Source organism: Lutjanus erythropterus, chromosome 18 (genome assembly GCF_056507025.1).
Source record: "Lutjanus erythropterus isolate fLutEry1 chromosome 18, fLutEry1.hap2, whole genome shotgun sequence".
NCBI lineage: Eukaryota > Metazoa > Chordata > Actinopteri > Lutjaniformes > Lutjanidae > Lutjanus > Lutjanus erythropterus.
In genome coordinates, this window is record NC_139334.1 from 29,926,958 (window position 1) to 29,947,033 (window position 20,076).

The window sequence follows — 20,076 nt, forward strand, 5'->3', positions numbered from 1 at the left end:
TCTGATTTGTTCCATGATTCAGAGAAGTCTGATGTCATTCCCATGGCTGGTGAGACCAGTCAGAGCGTCGATGGTGAGACGACGAATGTGGGTTTTATTTTTCCACAACGAGAGACGTGGCTGTACTGACTGATGAAATGGAACTGCACTTTTAAATCAGCATCTTTCTTTACTTAACATGAACAAAACTAATCCTGCATTCCTGACAACTGGAAAATTTCTGATCCCTGCTCAAAAAAAATCACAGAGATCCTACGAGTAAACTCATAAACTCATGACAGTTCATTGTAAAGGTAAAATAATCGACTAAAAGTATTATTTGTATATATTTAATTTAAGTAATAAATACTTTAAAACTTTCTGTCAAAAGTACAACTGTGCCTGTTTTGTTTATATATGAAATTTCTATATGAATTTATCACTTAGATATCAAAGAATATCTGTTTTTCTTTGTTTTGCTTGTATGTTTGTGACTTTATAATCTTAGAAAACTTAGTCTTTTTTTCTTCAATTTGAGGGTTTTTCTCATACAGCTGAGACTTTAATCTCTGATTTCTGATTTTTTTCTCACAAACCTATATTTTACAATCTCAAAGAATATTCAACTTTTTTCTTCTCTTTAATTTGTGCTTTTTTTCTTGTAAATTTCCAACTTAAATCTTCGAAGAATATTATTTTACCATTTGTTTTTTGGGAGTTAATTAGGGGGAAAAGACTAAAAAAAAGCAAACCTAAATCTATGTGGGTCAGACATTAAAGGGAAAGTTCATATTCTTTTTTTAGTTTTTACATGATTTTGTGGCTTTTTTTGCACAGAGTGTGGGAGTTTCAAATTGAAAAAGTCGACTCTAAGACCTTCTCTTCTCTTCTCTCTGCTCGTCTTTCTGCTGCTCCGTTTATCACTTCAGCTCATATTAACACTGATGTGTGTGAAGCGTGATGATGATAGTAACACTGTTGTGGTGTCGAGCAGCTTCCCTGCAGGGATCATAAACTATCACATTATTCATTAAAGCCTCAGTCAGTGACGATGATGAGGATGAGAGGATGAGGATGAGGATGATGATGGTGTGAGTGTGAGCAGCTTCTCACCGCTGGCGGTCCGACTTGTAAGTGGCTGTGAGTTCATCAAATAAGGTACTGTTCATCTCCATGAAGGCCTTCAGTACGTTGTACACCAACGCCACGATCGCCCTGCGACAAGGAGAGACGACAGAGAACAGAGATCACAGTTAACGACTGGTGACAGAACATCCTCTATTACACCCGCTATAAACCTTTATAACTACTGAAGAGTCCACGACTGCACAAAACAAGAAAACATGGACAAATTCATTTAAAGAGAAACTCATGGGTTACAATTCTTAATGATTACTTATACTTTGAACAATTAAAAAGTATATTTTTTTATTATTGTGTTTGCAGCACAGATTCCAGCTTGTGAAGACGTCCAATCCACAGATTTCTCTGACAGGAGAGTGGACCGTGTTCTCCTCATTAAAGGTTAAGAAACAGGATCTAACTCCTGCATCTGAATCAAAGCCTGTTCCTTCATTCTCTCCAGAAAATAAAAAAGTTCACTTCCTGTACAACACATTTTTATTAAAAAAAAAGAAAAAAAAGAATGAACAGTGATAAGGGAAGCAACCAATAAAAAAATTATAAAAGTTGAATTTTAGTGAAATAAAGGTTAGCATGATAGCATCAGCAAACTCTTGTGTGTATTTTCTCTACATAAATCAATAGAGCTGCAATGATTAATTGATTAAATTATTATGAAATTACTCACCAACTATTGTATATACTGTTCATATTTTTATATTTTCTCTTACTTATATTTTTATATTTTATTTTTATATTTTTTTATTGATGCTTCTTTATATTTTTGCCATCCACTTCGTAGGTTACCCATCGTGGGACTAATAGAGGAATATATTATATTATGATAACTGATTGATCGGTTTTAGTTTTTTTAGTTTTGTTTTGTTTTTTAAGGGAAAAAAAGTCAAAACTCTCTGATTTCAGCCTCTTTAATGTGAATATTTTCAGGTGACAGAAAACAATCTTTGAGTTGTGGACAAAACAAGACATTAGAGGACGTCATCTTGGGCTTTGGAAAACACTGATCGATATTTGTCACCACTTCCTGGCATTTTATAAACCAAACAAGGGATCAATTAACAGAGAATATAATCAGCTGATTAATTGATGATGAAAATAAACGAGATTTGCAGCCTGTAAGTCATATTCATCATTGTCACACTCATTCCACTGGCCTACATGAAACAGGCTCAAACCTGTAAGACTTCAAGTCGGGGCGCCCGATTGATCACCCATTGACTGTTATCGGTCAATATTGGTTTTAATAAGTTTCATCGGTGCTGATCAGAAATCTGATCAGATGATGAAGCAGCAGGGTGATGAGAGTAAATCTGGGAGGGCTCATGTGTCTCAGTGGCGGGTGAACGTTTGGGTGTCTTTTACGCTGCTTCTGTCGTCAGAGTTTGACACGCACACGCACACACACACGCACACACACACACGTGTACAGGGACGTCACGGCACATTCAGGTACACCTCGTAAACTCTGACATCTACATTGCTTTGTACAGTAAAGCACGTGCCAAAGGGTGCATTCAAGTTCATCTTGTAAATTAAAATCTAAAAATCTATACCTGAATGGCCACCAAGATTGTTTAAAACAGGAAGGGACAGGAAAGTTTCTATTTTTTTCTTATTTTCCTTTAGTGAAAGACATATGCTTAACTCTAAATACTTTCTTCTCTATCATTACAACATTTTATAATAATTAGATGCGAAAATCCAGTTGTTTTATGCACATAATAACGCTGAACGATAAATGGAAGACTTCAAATAGATCCTGTGATTGGTATCAGACCATGTAGCTTCCAGCAGAACAGAAGAATGGAATTTATGCTCAAATTTGCCAAATAATTGCAGGAAGTGGGAGTGTTAAAGGGGGGCAGCAGAGTCCCCTTTTTATCAGAATTTTAAAACAACTTGAATTTATAATAAAAGTGTAACTTATCATGACCATTCAAACTAATCTAAAACCAATGAATGTTGAAAAGCCTTTACTATGTCGTCAGATGGAGTGAGTTTGACTCTGCGTCTCCAGGTCTGACAGACTTAAAGAATCTGTGGTTGGTCATTCAGTGTCAGAGGACGAGCACTTTTAAAAATAATCTCTCAAGGACACATCATATTTCTTTAAGTACTTCATGTATAGTGGCATATTAACCACATACTTGTTTTAACTCATTTTCACCTGAAATTATTTTTCTAGTGCTCTACGGATTCTGTTTTCTGCAGCAATGAGTCTCTGCTGTTTACAGTAAACAGAGTCCACATGTGGCAAACAGAGCTTAGTGTGTACTTCAGGCAAACACACAGAGCAGGGCTGCTGATAATGCCGCCGATCAGCAGAAATCCAGAGACGCCACATGACTGAGTGTGGGAAAATAAAATCAGGGTGAAATGCATCTACAAAAACCGAAAAGAATGGGTTTCATTCATGACACAAAGTTCTTTTTAACGTCACTCACGGGTTCCAGTGCTCTTTGGAGATCCTGTAGAGGCTGGCGAACATGATGGGCAGGATGACGCTGGAGTTCTCCTCGATCAGACTCATGATGTACTCGTTGTTCCAGTAGTACAGAGCTCGCTCTGCAACCTGGGACACGAGAGACAAACACAAACTGGACTCAGTGTCTCTGGAGTTTTAAAGGGAACACTTGATGTTGTCATACAAATATCTTTTTATATACAGAAACTTTAAAAAGAGCAAGCGTTCCCCTTAAACCAAACTGTGTTACAAAGTCCTGAATAATTCTGTTTCAGTACCACACTGCACATAAATCATAGATAGTGAATCAGCCCTGGACAGTTCCTGACCTGGAAGTGTGGGCTGGAGACACATCTGGAGATCTGTTTGAAGAGCGGCTCCTGGATCTTGACGAACTGTGTGGGTTCGATGACGTCCAGGATTTCCTCCAGCTCCCCTAGAAACATCACCTGCACGGCAGCACAGGACCGAAGCATTACTACACGCGCACAAACACACACAGTTTACACACACGTCCAGTTCAAACAAACTGAGACGACACGCCTCACCTCTTTTTGACTGCAGGTTTTTGGCCAGAACTTCAGTAAGCCTCTGATGACCTGAAGAGGAAGAATAGACACAGGCTGAGTTCATGCTGACTCTTCTGATCGTTTGTTTTTCACTCAAGTCAAAAGTCCACCACTTTAGTCTGTCTTTTATTCCCAGGGGTCTGCAAACTTTACTCTCAAAGGAAAGTAAAATCTGTCTGGAGCTACAGTCATTTTTATATTTTAGTTGGAGACTTTTTTTTTGATTTGGCATCCATAGCTAGTCAAGACGAGCCAACAGCAAAATGTAGAGGAAAAGACACCAAGCCCCAGATGAAGGCTACACATTTTTACTAAAAAAAATAAATAAATAAAAAATCACAAAAACCTCCAAGGTCATGGCATGGGAAAACTTAAGACTTTAAGGTTTAAGATGACCATGCTGTGACAATAACGGCATTTTTTATTATTGTAAAACTGAGTGCCTTGGAGTTTTTTGTGATTTTGGGGTACATAAGAGTCCCTGTCCAAAGAGCAACTAAAAAAAAAAGCATTGTTAGTCCAGGAAGCACTCCACTTTAAACCTAAGACCTAGATAAATGAAAATTTAAATGTCATAAAATATAATGTTACTTATTTCTAGATTATTTTTTATTAAAGCCACAGGGAGACACTGAAGAGGGGCACCATGTGACTCCAAATGTAACCATCATTTCATGAAAGTCCTCCTTTCACCTCAGTGAGGCGCCGTCTGCACCATTTCTGACAGACCTGAGCTTCAACTATCAACTGCAGGAAAAGATCTGTATGTAGCAGCTCTGGACTATGATTGGCTCATCACCCAAAATATTTTATTCAGCAATTTCTGAACGTGTTCAAAGTTTCTGGAGCCGACAGAGAACAAATGCTCTGTGTTCAGACTATAATACCACAGTACAGACTGTTGGTTTACAGTCCATGTAATGGTCCAGTCTGGCAAACAAACAAACAGCACTATTATTAGTCACCGACAGTTGATCCTACTGTTGGTTTTAGTTGATACTTACTGGTTCTGTTAATGTTGGGTCTTTCTCTAGGAACTGTACAATGCAATACGCCAACTGCAGGGAGAGGAGAGAGAACATGTTAGAACACACTGTAGAACTTGAGCTTAGCTTACGACAGCTATAAACCAAAACTGCAACTATAAATGTTTGTTAAAAATGATCATTTTAACCTGATAAAGTTCAAAATTGTGTACTTGTGCATTATGATTCTTTATTCTTTATAAAGCTATAAATTAGCATTCACAAAGTGGTCACTAATTTTCCTGGGGTCCACACAAAAACAATAAAAAGACAACAATTTAAAGTCACAGTATCAATGAGGCAATAAAATACAGCCCAAAATTAAAACCATAAAATAAATGAAATGACTCTACACATGAAGTAATGAGTAACAATAACCTAAAATGGAAACTAAACTGTCACAAGCACACCACACAAAATTAAAAAAATAAAAACGAAAAGGTTCCAGAAGTGCCATAAAAAAACTCATGCAATTCATCAGTTTTAGTTTTAATGACCTTCTGAAGGAATGTCAGTTTTTGATCTGTCTAATGTTGATGGGGAGCAGGTTCCACGCTGATCATCTATTTTTCTAGTTCTACCTAAGAATTTATATTAAATGCTTTGATATAATCTCAAATCATAATAGCTAATATTTATCAGTGATGATTTATTAGCCCTGATATTTATTGCACATCCCTAATTTATGGCAACTCCACATTAAAATAACGATTATTGTATTTTATTTGTGGAAACTGCTGCTGCTCTGTGTATCAAAAGGTAGCTGTGTCAGTATTGCTTGATTTGCTTTGTTTCTTTTTGCTCTGCATGACTGGTGTTTTTAGTCTTGAAGGATTCTTGTTTTGTTGACGTCTCTGTGAAGCACTGTTGTCTTCGTGCTGTAAATTTTAGCACTTTATAGGTTTCAAAACATCTCACCAAAGGACTGCAGTTGAAAACCAGCCAGCTGGCTAACACTGACACACTTACAGAAATGCTGATTAATGACTGTTGTCCTTATAAATAAATAAATGAATTGAAACTCCTGCACTTTTATTTTGCATTTACTGGCCGAGAAGAAACTAAATACCACAGCTTTGATTTTCTATGTGTGAAATTATCCAGGTCTCATTTTTTAAAAAGGGGATGGTAAGCTATAAGTAAATGCATGACACACACACACACACCTGCATGACTTTAAACTTTTTACACTATTGTTAATGATCACCAGCAGCTCTGTACATTACTTACTTACTTTTTTTTCATAACTGTAATTTCAGGGAGTTCACAGGTATCAAAGAACTAAAATAAAGTTTCAGGCTCACGTATGCTACCAAATAGAACTTAACACACAAACACACATATACATCACATAAACATAGACATTACCTGTGCGTGGAAGAGGGACAGACTCCTGACAGTGTGGAGGGGGATCAACACTTTGACCAGAAACTGTTTATGCTCCGCTTTCAGCGGCAGAGCGAAACCATTGATTATACTGGGAGAGAAAGAAAGAGAAAGAAAGAGGAGAAAATACAGATAAATTAAACATGAACACATGAAAGAGTTTCATTGTGACCCTGTGAAGTGGAAGATCAATGAGCAGCAGACAAAAAGATGTTTATATGAGCGACGGAGCCTGGAGGAGAAATAAAGAGACGTAACTGATGGAAGAGATCTGCTCTAACCCTCAGGCCCAGAGAGAAGAAGACGTGATGCTCCTTAAAAGCTCCTGAAACAAACTACAGCACTGCAGACCTTTACTGAGGCTTTTAATGTTTTCATACAAGCTTTTCGTGGAAGGACAAAGTGTAAAAATAAATTTAGCTGCTAAGAGTTAAGCATTTCAATGTTGTTCTCAGCAGGGTTTGTCAACTAAAGATTATTTCAGGTCATCTATTTCAAATTTGGACTAAAAAGTAGAAAAATAATAATAATAATGATTCATAGGTTTAGAGAGTATCAGGGCCTTAAATGACGCCTTCACATCACTGGCAGTGGACGTCCAAACGTTAAACCCAGGGGATTCAACTTGAATCAGACAAAGAGAAAAGTATTTAAGATTTAATAAACTAGACTTTTATAAAAGAGCAAATACAAAGTAATAAAAGAAAATGTGGTTTTAAATCTAATGCCTTCACTTGTTCCTCTTATACATAGAAAAGCTTCAGTTTTGTATTAATAACAGACAACATTACAGTTATGTGCATTCAGAGGTGGTCAAGGTGTTAAAAATATTTCTATCCACAAAAGGAGGCAGACAGAAAAAGTTTGGGCACCAACAACTTACAGATGTTTAAAAAAATGTTTAAATTCTCAGATTTTAGCGTCTAAAATGTAAAAATCCACAGCCAGACATCTGAGGACATCATCTTGGACCATGATCAAGATTCTTCACCGTCTTCTGACATTTTATGGACCAAACAACTAACTGATAAATGAAGAAAATAATTAACATAATAACTGACAATGACAACAGTCATTAGTTGCAGCCCTAAATCAGTTTATTACCTGTTTTTTTTTTTTTTTTTTTTTTGGATCTCATTAAAACCGTTTAAGGTTAAATTTCAGTAGCACGACCTACTTAGCTGCTACCAGAAATGTTAAATGTATCACTGGGTCAGGACAGACAGCGCACAACAGTACTGTAAATGGTTAAGCTTACACAAACTGGAAAACTGATCATCATAATTGTCGCTTGTTAATCTTCTGTTGATAAATTAATGGATTCATTCTGCACTTCTTCAGGCCTGTGGATCACAGTTTGATCCCCAGAATAACTCCTGAACGCAGGAAATAGAACCTGTCAAGGTGTCATCTTTTAAATTGAGTCTGGCTGAACGTTCTATTAAATCGTCAAGAGCAAAGAAGCAGCAATGAAGGGATTATCCGGATATATTTCAGACATATTTCATTTATTTTTTTAATACAAATATAAGCAAATACTGTTATCAGTCTGAGAAAATCGCCCTCAACGCCGTCTGCAAGTCAAACGACGCCATGCAACTCCTGACACAAAGCTGATAAACTGTCTGTTCAAGTCAGGTCTTTTTTTTAATGGATTAAAATGGATTAAAGACTGTTGAACTGAAAGGATTAATATATTTCTTATCTACAAATCAAACTCTGCCACTGACTACCCTGAACCTAACATCTCTACACTCTTACAATCCCGTTTATTTGGAGCCACATCACTCAACATCTGAGTTTTTACCCTTTATCATCAATATTTCGCGTTCTGAGGACTCTCTTACAAAAAATTTCAACCTTGAGTACATAAAATATAAGAACATGCTCATATTGTTATAACTACACAAAACCAGGCAGATAGCAGGGCTGAGTTCAGCTCTGCCGGTGCTCTCAGGTCTGTGTGTCTCCGGCTAAAAGCATCAGCTGACAGAGCAGAGTGTAAATGTGTGTCTGAGGGTCGGAGGCCTCCACATACCTCCCCAGGATCTCCAGCAACTCAGCCACCCCGTTGAAGTGCTCCGTCTCATAAACAAAACTGCAGAGCAGACAGACAGGAGAGGAGACAAAAGACAGGAGTCAAAAAAGGTTAAACAACTAAAACACACCAGCAAAGCAGATCTGTGAAGCGAACACATCGACTAAAAACTACACATGACTGGCAGAAACTCTGACTTTCATAAATTTTCTCCTTCAAAACAAAAAAAAAAATTCATGGGATGGTTTTGGTGTGAATTTGAGGCACACCGAATTCTCAGAACAGAGCTGCAACAATTAACGATTAGTTGATAGAAAATTAATCATTTCACTTCTCAAGCAGATATGTCAAACATCTTCTTGTTTCAGCTGATTTAAATTTGAGGAATTCCTTTGTCATTTTTGACAGTAAAAGGAGAGTTTGAGTTTTGGACTATCTGCCAGACAAAAGTCATTTCAAGGAGTCACTTTGGGCTTTTATGACATTTTAGACACTAAATGATTAACTGATAAATACTGAAGGTAACTGGCAAAGTAATCAATGACAAAAATAATCTTTAGTTGCAGCCCTATCTGTGAATAAACTGTACCAGTAATTGTCTTCCTTGTCCCCAACTATGCTATCATTTAGTTTGTTTAAAATAGTAAATGAATATAAGGAGAAATGTTCTTCTAAAACTGTCTCTCATGTTGTTCAGGGACCTTTTAAACACTCTTGAGAGTTCGCCGGAAAAATACCTGCTGTATTTTTAGCGTGTGTGTGTGTGTGCACCTGTGCATTTGCATACTGAGGAATACTGTGTGCTCTGAAAGAAAGATGCTTTTTCAAACCCCATTAACACTCACAAGTTTCACATACTTAGTGCAAACCTAAACTGCCGTTTTAAGAGGAATGTTGTTCGGTTGTGAGACTTAAAATTGCTATGATGATGTAATCAAAGCTGCAGATAGTTCAACAAGCTGAAGGCTGATTCAGACATTCAGGTCTCCACCGTGAACTGGAGCTGCTGGGCTGACTGAGGAGCAGAATCAACAGCTGATCCAAGTACAGACGATCAACCAAACACTACAACCTGCCGTGTTTGTATAGGAGTTGTGTGCAGTACATTTGCATGGGATAAACAAAGTCTGTATTTAAGTCGATTTTAATGACATTATCCAGCTGATATGATATTAAGACTCCATGCAACATCAAGGTTTCAGAAGGGGAGAATCTTTTCTTCTGCTTTCACATTAATAATATACTTTAGAGCTGTACTGCCCATTTTCAGGATGCAATAGAAGCCTGAATGTGTATCTGCAGCCCTTTTAGATCATGTCACAGATGTTTTGTGACTGTACTTTTTGTTGCTCCAAACTTTATTTGTCATCATCACTCATTTTAAACTTAAGTGTAGCTGATCTCACAGCACTACCATGATCACACACATTTAAATGTTTGACAAAATAAATCAGATGTAGACAAAAATTTCAACCTGAAATCACTGCGATGCTGATTCACACGTATAAATATTATCAAATGACCCCTTTGTTTGGCGAAGTATGGTAGGTAATTTGTGGTACAAAATTTTACTTTACAAATTATGGACATGGCACATTTGCATGAGATTAGGACCAGAGACAACCTCTGCAGTGATTACAAATTACTGAAGGTTGCCTGGTGATACTAGTCTTGTGTAAATAAGGCCCATGTCCAAGAACAATTCATCCACAAACCACTGTAATTACAGCATTTAGCACATAATTTTCCTTCCCTGCCACTGCAGGACTCATAACTTTTGGTTAGTAATATTAAAAATATTAGACACTCCCATAAAAACACTCAAATGTATTAACCTGGTCAGAGGATAAATGTTGTTTTCCATCTTGCATGTATTTCTAAGAGGAACTGCTCCTCTCATTATGTCACATACTAAATGGCTTTACCTTTTTTGACTTTTATATCGTATATTAGAAACTAAATGAGGGAAAAAAGCTTTAGTTAAAATGTGTCAAGGCAATAAAAATGCATACATGTTGCAAAGAATCATGTTGCTGGTTATGGTGACAATAAATCTCTATCAGAAGGTAGTAAACAGAGACTTCAGGTTTTTCTGACATTTCAAGAACTCACCGTAGAAAAATATTATTGATCTGTTTTCGTATAAAAGCCCTCAGCCCCAGGAATTTGCCGTAGATTCTATGCAAGACTGTCTTCAGGTAGTCTCTCTCCCGAGGATCCTCACTGTCAAACAACTCCAAGAGCTGGACGGAAAGAAGGAACAGAGACAGAACAATCAGAGACGGAGAGAAAGACGAGGCTCAGGCAGGACAAAAGGGAGAGAAAAGAGCAAAGACAGAATGAAGGAGGTGATATTTGAACTGACTCAATGACTCACCTGTAGGACAAACTTCTGGTCTATGTACTTTTTGGCAATGCTGGGCTGGAATTCCTGACTCTCCAAGAACCGGATGAAGAACTCATATACCAACTGAAGAGAGGAGCAGAAGAAGAGAAGGATGGACGGGGGAGGGACAGAAATGGAGATAAGAGAGACAGTTGACGTAAAACCATGAAAAAAAGGTTCAAGTCTGTGCTAAAAGTTTAATGCCCAACGTCTTTGATCAGCTGAGTGCTGTGCAGGAAGACTGGTCACATATTGTGTGCGTTCAGTTTTGAAATTACTTTGTTAAAACTTTGATCAACTTTGGACACAAGCTGGAGCCAAATCTCCTGCTGAACAACAACAAGCTGATTTAAAAAATACAATAAAAATCCAAAGACTGACATGTTCCTCTTTGAAATGAGAGCCCTTAAACTAACCCTGTAAACACTGGGACTGGACTGGGAAAAGGTCAGAGGTCACAAAAGGTTCAGTGTAAGATGGATACAGCTCGGTAAAAAAGTTTGGACTGGCCAGTGAATGGATTTGGATTTGTGGGGAGGGAAATTTGTTTATGATTTTGGAAAAATTGGGCAAATGAGACAAAACAAAAAGAAAAAAAGGTTTTACCAGGAAGCTTCTCCTTGAGATTTGCATCTCATTTCTAAAGGAGTCCTGGGCAGCAGGCACACAAAGAAGGAGGAGGGGAGGTGAGAGAGCCTGGATCTAGACATGGACCCAAAACAAAACCCACCCAACCACCAGGAGCCAAATACAACCACCAGGTTAACGGCATATCCCCCCCCCCCCCACACACACACACAATGGCTAGCTTAGCATAAGGACTGAAAACAAGGGGAAACAGCTAGCCTGGCTCTGTCTGATATAGGCCTGCAAACACCTCTAAAGCTCACTAATTAACACGCTCTGTCTCGTTGGTTTAATCTGTACAAAACAGAAATGAAAAAAGACAAGTTGGGCAGCAACACAGAGTCTTGTCACAGTGAGGTTCATTGTAAGTTCATCCAAATTAAAAAACATAACAGGTTTTCTGCTATTTTGCCTGATAGAAGGAAGCACAGAAGAGCTCTGTGACGTGTTTTAATTTCCATGGTTAAAAATTTTAAATCGTGACATGGTGGTTACCAGTCTGTACAGAGATAAGGGGGCTCCAATCGATTGGTCACCAATTGTTATCAGCTGATATTTGTTCTAAATAGTTTGATTGGCAGTCTCTATAAAGGCCAATCAGTAGAGACGAAGCAGCAGGATCACCCACCAAATACAGGTAGATTTTCCATTTGGTGAGTCAATCTCTGAATCTGCCACGCTGGCAGGTAAATGTTTGCACAAGAAAAGTCTTTAATTAACCTGATTCATGGTGCATTCAAGTCACAGCTAAACAATAAGGTTTCTAAATAAAATGCCATGTGGGTCAAGTAAATCTGGCATTTCATTTGCCCAACCAGGCAAGTGGTAAAAAGGAACTGAACTATAAAACAATTTTTTAAATTTATTAATCATTTAAAGAATTTTTCATGCAAAATGGAAGAGATTTTAAGATCAATTTAAAAAGTATTACCAAATTGTTATCAGCATCTCGACCACATTCTTGTACAACAAGTACCTTTGTGATCATTTTCAAGTTGTTCTATACTTCTACTCAATCTGCAATGTTGCTAAGAATAGATAAAAAGAATAAATAATGCAAAACAACAAACAGAAAGCTTCAGATTGAAGACTGGTGTGATTGGTGATCGGCCCACCCTTAAACAGGGACAGAAAAGCTGTGCAGGACTGTCGGGCGTACGGATCAACCATTGTTTTGTTGCACATGGCTCATTTCTGTTTGTGTACCAATTAAACAAACAAGACACAACGTGTTAATTAGTGGATTCATACACACTTTTTTTTTTTTGGCTGTGTTTACCTGTAAGTGCGGCCAGGAGGCCTCGAGCGTGGGCTCGTCTTCCTCAGGGTCAAACTCATTACTGTCACTGGGCGGAAGGGTCCGGAATATGTTGTGAGACACCTGCAACAGAACACAAAGACAGCAATCAATACATCCGACTGTGGAAACATGTATCAGCTAAAATACAACAGAGTTATGATTACAGAAGAGAAACTTGTCCTGATGAACTCTACAAAGCCCCAAAGTACTAAAAGATCTTTAAAACTGATAATACACAATAACAACTCAGTGCATCAGGTAAACAAATATTAGCTCCCTGGACATCAGTGGCTCTATAGCATCCAGACAGAATGCAAAGTGAATTTTATTCTGACTATTTCATGCAAATTCATTTACTGAAGTGTGTGTGCCGTCTGTTCATTCCCGACAAGCACACAATAAACCTACTGTGCAAACATTAACTGTATCACGCTAACAAAATGCACTTCTTCCTCTGGTCTCTGTACATGGATTCAGTGTGTGAACACACCCTCTCTGATGGCTGCCTCAGGGTGTGAGACGCTCTGCAGAACATCACACCTGACCACGACACCTGTTTTCTGTAGCTGGTGTCTCCTGATGTCAGAACTTGAAATGAGAAATATTCACAGGACTAAAATCATTTTACTTTTTACAGTTAGTCTGCAAATAATTTCAGTTATTTTCCTTGCTCCATATTAACGTAAACGTACATTTTCCAGTGATTATCTTTGATGCATATTTGATCAGTGATGAAATAAATCCACATCATAACCATTTTAAGTTTTAAGTGAAGTAATAAAATAAAAATCCTGATTCTCCAGATCAAGGAAAGAGTTGCTATGACATCTAGTGAGAAATTCTTCTGCGTGTCAAAAAAATCCTTTTGAATTTCAGGTCCAGTATTTTTCTGATCAGCCATCTGATAAATAGGCAAATAGATCCATTATTATTATTATCATTATTACTGCATTAAGGTCATAACAGAGCCTTGACATGGACATATTATCCTTATTTTAGTACAATTTATGTGTCTATTTCGGGATCACGACTGAATTAAAATACTGAAATATTAATGAGACAAGTTATATTAATTGAGTAATACAAAAGTAAATGATGAATTTGATGTTAGTGTAATTGATTAAAAAACAGCCCTCATATATTTAAATTTAAGCATATTCATAACCGTCACAACATAACAGTTAATATTAAATATTATCCAAACTTTGAACCAACTCTGTGTCTTCTGGTCATGCTTTTATTTTGGGAGGCAGATTGTAAACATAAGTCATTTGCATTTTCACTATTAGCTTCCATGGTTCCACACACACACACACACACACACACACACACACACACACACACACACACACACACACACACACACACACACTGACCTCACCACTGACTGGTGTTTACAGTTTGAGCTGTTCTCTGAAGTGATGCAGAAATCAGTAAAGCTGTTAAAAGCTGTTAAAATCCACAACACTTGTTGAATGTTTTGTTTCAAACCATTAACACATCATTAATGTCTGAATATGAAACAAATGCACCGACTCAAGAAGATCGTGATGTTAATATATTATCAATAAAACTGAAAAGCTGACTGTTCAGCCAAGCATTTGGACTGATTTTTGTTTAAAATGATTGAACCGGCATCACTTTGGCGCCGCTGTGTTAAATTGTCCCTTTTGTTTAACAGGAGGTTTCTTTAGGGACGCTCCAAGTTAAATCAGAGCCTCACATGAGTGTGTTTGCAGACATCAGAGGCACAAGACAGCCAGGGTGGAAAAACGGGACAGGACCTGAGGACAGCTTTGAGTGTGTGTTGAGTTTACAGATCTGCAGGAGTGAGTGAGTATGACTTTTATCTACAGGCACTGAAAAGCCACAAAGGAGCACAACCCAGCTTCAGTGTAATTATCTTAGGATTTAGGCACGTGAGTTTGTGAACAAACACAATCAGCAAACTATCATGGGTATGTTTCTGATCTGTTTGTACTGCAGTTTGTTATGAAGGTGATGCTGGGTTATGTCAGTGTCTATGCAGAAGGTTTTCATGGATCCACAAATTTAAACCTCGGGGGGAAAAGAACTTGGTAAACAAACAAACTCAAAGGCGCAGCCTCAATCTGAAACCACCTTCAAGTCAGCACTTTGCTGCATTCTGACTGGCTTGTGGTCTGGAGAGTGTGAACCTGAGACAAAGGGCGGCTGGTGAATGTAAACAGTTTTTGAGTACGAAGTGTCAAGCATCAAAAAGACTTCAACACAAGGTAACTATTCCTTTCATTACTTGTTAATGGGTAACAGTGGGAAAACTTTGGAATGGATGAGGACTGCTGAAAGAGAGACTCAACACCACACTACTTCTCTTGAGGTAGTTTCTTTATTATATATTAACTAAATCTGGTCTCAATAGTGTTGCAATATTTTTATTTGCCTTTTTCCCAAAGATGATAAAGTACTCCACCAGACTATTTTGACAAAACCAGTAATTTTACCTCATAGAACACGGGAGTCACTGGTCTGCTGCTGCCTCCATCGATTAGTTTGTTTGTGTTATTTTGTGATTTGGATGTTTAAAGGGTTAGTTCAGATTTACCAAAGTCAGACAATAACACAAACAAAATGACAGATCAAGGCACCAGTAGACCAGCAACTTGTCAAAAGAGTCTGGCTGCTTTGGAGAGAGAGCGATACTTGGCTTGTATAATGCCAGTTTCCCGTCAGCAAAGTCTGTCTGAGAGCAAGGTAAAGTGGTTCACATTCAGACTAACAGAGTTATCCCAGGGCACTTTTCTTGAATCTCGAATCCAGCGACCACCTGTTGTGTTCCACCATTTAGCAGCACCTTCATTAACAGGGCGGCTCGTTGTGTCCATCACTCTCAGTGTCCGCCGGTCATATATAGAAGGGAACCCAGAATTTGCACGACTTTCATGAGAATCTGTGTGATTGATCCTCTGCACGCCCAATGAATCAGTATGGAGTGTTTGGTCTCTACTGGTGGAGCCAATAATTACCTCAAACAACCACACTTCAAATAATCCAAACTATCCCTTTAAAGCAGTGATTCTCAACCTGGGGATCAAGACCCCGTCGCTGGGTTAGGTCACAGGATGAATCGGAAAGGTTGGTGGGATGATTAAAGGAACTGATAAGAAGAAAAGAAAAGGTCCACAGCAGAAATTTGAATTTTGCCTAAACTGCTAAATACCGGACAGTTTACCTATTTAGGTTTAAAAGAGGCCTAAACTTAGAACTCAAAACTTGTGACACCTGTCATGAGGGGTTTTAGGATCACAAATCAAACAGGCTGGGAAACAATGGATTAATGAATCATTTTGGTGTCTGCATCACACTGTGAGTATCACACCTGCTGTGACATTTTTAGGCACCTGTATTTTCTCTGGTGTGTGTGAGTCCAGTGTGTATGCTGTGTGCTTGCGTCCCTCCCTGCTCACCATTTTGACGACCTCGGGGTAGGCCTGCTCTGTCAGGTAGCCCCGGCTGACGGTCACGTAGTCCACCAGCTCGTTGAGCGTGGAGCGCTTGTACTCCTTCATCTTGAGGTCCGACAGCGTGTCCATGAAGTCAAAGACAGTACAGCACTGCTGCAGCTTCTTCAGGAACAGCTCCGGCTGCTCCGGCGCTGGCACGTCTGGGTGGGCGAACCAAACGGACACAGAAGAAGAGAAAAGATGAAGAGAAAAGTCAGTTAAATTGGTGCAGACACAAAACATGTGATCCACGCAGACGTTTCTGATGCCCACAGAGGTCAGAGGCCAAACAAGACAGAAAGACTCTGAATAAAGACAGTGGAAGTAAGAACAGAGACACAGTGTGTCCTGGTGAGACAGTGGTCTGAGACCAGAGGTTGCGCTAGACTTTTTCATTGTCTGTCATTTTGACTGACAGGCTCATAAAAATCCCGTCATAATCTATTTTTACCCGTCACTTTAATTTTTAAAATGATAATAATTACATATTCAATAGCATTTACTTTTCAGTCATTTTTAATTAATATTCAGTCCGAACAAGCTGAACAGAGAATCCACACCGTACCTCTTTTATCAACACCACTACTGGGCTTTTTGAAGAAACTTAAGCTGCTGACACTCAACTGCCGTGACACTAGGTGCGTTTGAGATGATCCAGGCCTGCGCAGAATTGATCAGCGGTGATCGCCGCATAGTGCATGCCGGTTAGATTTGTGTCCGACTTGATCCCGACTTGCTCTGACGTCATGCACATGTGGGCAACGATAACCTCACGAGATCGAGGCGGCCACAGTTTGTAGAGACAGATGCCGCAGCTGCCCTCCACCGACTGTTAACGCCTGGCTGTCACCTGATTGACAAGCTGACAGGCTCTGATTGGCTCTTAATTTTGACAACAAACACCACGTGTTGTATAAAATACAAATTTTCTGTGTAATTGTAATATTTAATGCTGGACATATCAGTCTTCTGTTGTGCAATGAAGTTTTAATCTGTCAGCAAGCAGATATTTTGTGTCTGATAATAATAAAGGTTATATATATGATTTATCAAAAGAACATTTTAGTGCTTTACAAGGCAGATAAAAGAACAGATGTTACATGCGTCAAAAGGAGGATCTCTTCTATTTTTACTTCAATCAGCGATCAAGAACGCACTTTATTTCTTCAGCTATGAGCATGATCTGCAGACTACAGGTAACCTACAGGTGATCTAACAGGATGTTCGTGTCTCTTCCTTTACTCTCTCGTAAGTCTACTGAACACTGTCCGACTTGACTGCAGCTTTTTGTCTCCACCTCCTGCTGCGGCTGCCTGATCTCGTCTACTCTCCAGGCGAGGCACAGTTCATCTCAAACGAACCTAATAGCTAATTAATATGCTCACTCGCCATCAAGTGGTCAGGGGTGTGAATTGCAACCTGTCAAAATGACAGATGACCTTCAGATTTTTCTGTCACCGTTTTAAAAAAACGGTCAATGACGGAAAATATTCGGTTAACGCGACCCCTGTCTGAGACACACTGTAAATGTGATGTCACTGGTTTGATTTCAGCTGTGTGGCTATTTACTGGTTTACTGTTTAAAGTATTTCCATTTTTGTTTGCGCTTCACTGTAATTTATGTTCTGTTCTGTTGGTTTCATTATGTATATTTGTGCTTCTGCTCCTGCATTCATGTTGTTCTTGTCTTTGTGTTGGCGGTTTGACAAAAAAATCTTACTCTAGATCCACTTATTTATACTAGCTTGTTGCGGAGCTTTCAACCACATCTCACGTTCATCAGTGACTGGTTTGCTGTTGTCAACATCAGACCCAAGTACAGATCTTCAGTCACATGATAACAGGTACTGGTTCTTCTCTTACATATGACCTTCTGTTATCACATAACTTAAGTGCGGCTACAAACTTCATGTGGAGATGAAGACCATGAGATGCAATTTAAAGTTCCACAAAAGCTAGTAAGGTAGACCTTGGGTTATGATGGCTTTCCAAAGCTCAAACATGAAATCACAGACAGCCCCTGTATCTAGCTTCTATGTGAAGATGCTGCTTCTAGCCGTTTATCATTTAAAATTTAATTTTAATTTGAGCTTCTGAAAAGTTTATCAGACATATTTGAGCTTTTTGAAAATGACACCCTATTTTCTGGCAATTTTATAGATTTGACAATAAGAAAATAATCTGTAGATTAATCGAAAACAAAACACAGTCTAGCATCAATAATGGCTAGAATTTTTTTTTTTTTTTGGCTAAATTTTTGGGGCAATATATGTATTTTATTTTGGTAATGTAATGGTAACAGTAATGTAATGTAATCAACAGTTGATGGGCTAATGGTGACCAGTAAGAAAATTTTAATATACGACCCAACCCTAATATTTAGTCATAATTTTCTCCTTGATTCTATTTATCGTCCTTGAGGCAGGATAAACACTGGACAGGTCACCAGTCAATCACATAGCTGACACAGAGAGACAGACAACCATTTACACTCACATTCACAGTTATACAGTGTTTAAAGTTCCCGATTAATCTAACCAGCAGGTATTTTGACGAGGAGAAAACCCAAGCAGGCACGGAGACAACATACAAACTCCTAATAATCAGTTCTCTAAAAAACAAACTGACCAACACAAAAAAAAAAAATTTAATGTGCAACATCCAAATCACAGAAGTTGTGACTTTTTGAACAGATGTAAGAAAACATTTTTATTTGGTACAGACCCAAACAAATATTACATCATTATGGCAAAAAGTTCTTACCCATATGAGCAGCTCTACAATAAATCTTAACTAAAGAAAACACGTAGGAAGTTTACAAGCTAATAATGAAATTGTTTGGGAGATGTTTTGCAATCATTCAGTAGTTTCTCTGTATCAAAAAATAATTTGATATTTTCAGTAAGTTTTTTATCCTGGTGCCAACAATAGTTTCCTGACACACATAAAGTGATATGTTTTAAACTTCCTGAGGCAGCAGGGTCTGTCTGTGAAAAAAAAAACAGAAGATAAACTGGGTGCTTAGCATGAACAGGGGATAGCCAAAGTAACTTAAAAAATAATACAAAAGGATCTTTCACATTACACCTTCCAAAAATGTGAGTTAAGGAGAAGCATAATGAGGTTGTTTTATGTTCTCCAGAGGTGTTTACATTTGTATTACAACAGTAATGTTACAACCTCACGCCGCAAGTAACAGTCAGTTTCCTGCTCTGCATTAGCTTTTTTACTTATTCATTTTTTTCTGCAAACCCTCTGTGTTCGAAGAGGAGAAGTGCGACAGCCTCATTATCCAGCAGTGAGAGTTTCTGAGGCTGAGCTGTCACACACCGTACAGATGTACAGGAAGAACAAGTCGGCAGGTGTCTTTATTCTGATCCTTCAGTGACAGACATGGCGGAGGGTCGCGCAGAGTTCAGACCTTCAGGGAGATGCACAGCGCTCTTCCCTGATTGCCAGACCTGATCCCAGCAGGACTGGGCCATTATTATGTAAGAGATAAGCTGCTCCGAAGGCAACACACCAGTAGCGCTTAGTGTGTGTGTGTGTGTGTGTGTGTGTGTGTGTCTGAAGTGTGAGCATGCCCCAAAATTACACTTCAAAGTGCTCATTTGTCATTTGGAATTCTGCTGCACTACCATGTTGAGGCACAAACTGCTTATAAATGATTGAGAAAC

At 38.5% G+C, this 20,076-nt stretch overlaps 1 protein-coding gene across 8 annotated transcripts in view; it reads right to left on the reverse strand.

The window, feature by feature from the left end:
• ppp2r5eb (protein phosphatase 2, regulatory subunit B', epsilon isoform b) overlaps positions 1–20,076 on the reverse strand; it is a 77,006-nt gene that overhangs the window by 3,553 nt on the left and 53,377 nt on the right. For all 8 annotated transcript variants that reach the window (XM_084743292.1, XM_084743293.1, XM_084743290.1 and 5 more), the window contains 11 exons: positions 16,364–16,560; positions 12,897–12,998; positions 10,982–11,074; positions 10,717–10,847; positions 8,605–8,664; positions 6,549–6,657; positions 5,160–5,213; positions 4,135–4,185; positions 3,916–4,035; positions 3,567–3,694; positions 1,093–1,194 (listed from right to left, as the gene is read on the reverse strand). In XM_084743292.1, the coding sequence (XP_084599418.1) occupies positions 1,093–1,194; positions 3,567–3,694; positions 3,916–4,035; positions 4,135–4,185; positions 5,160–5,213; positions 6,549–6,657; positions 8,605–8,664; positions 10,717–10,847; positions 10,982–11,074; positions 12,897–12,998; positions 16,364–16,560 (1,147 nt within the window). The remainder of the gene's footprint in view (positions 1–1,092; positions 1,195–3,566; positions 3,695–3,915; positions 4,036–4,134; positions 4,186–5,159; positions 5,214–6,548; positions 6,658–8,604; positions 8,665–10,716; positions 10,848–10,981; positions 11,075–12,896; positions 12,999–16,363; positions 16,561–20,076) is intronic.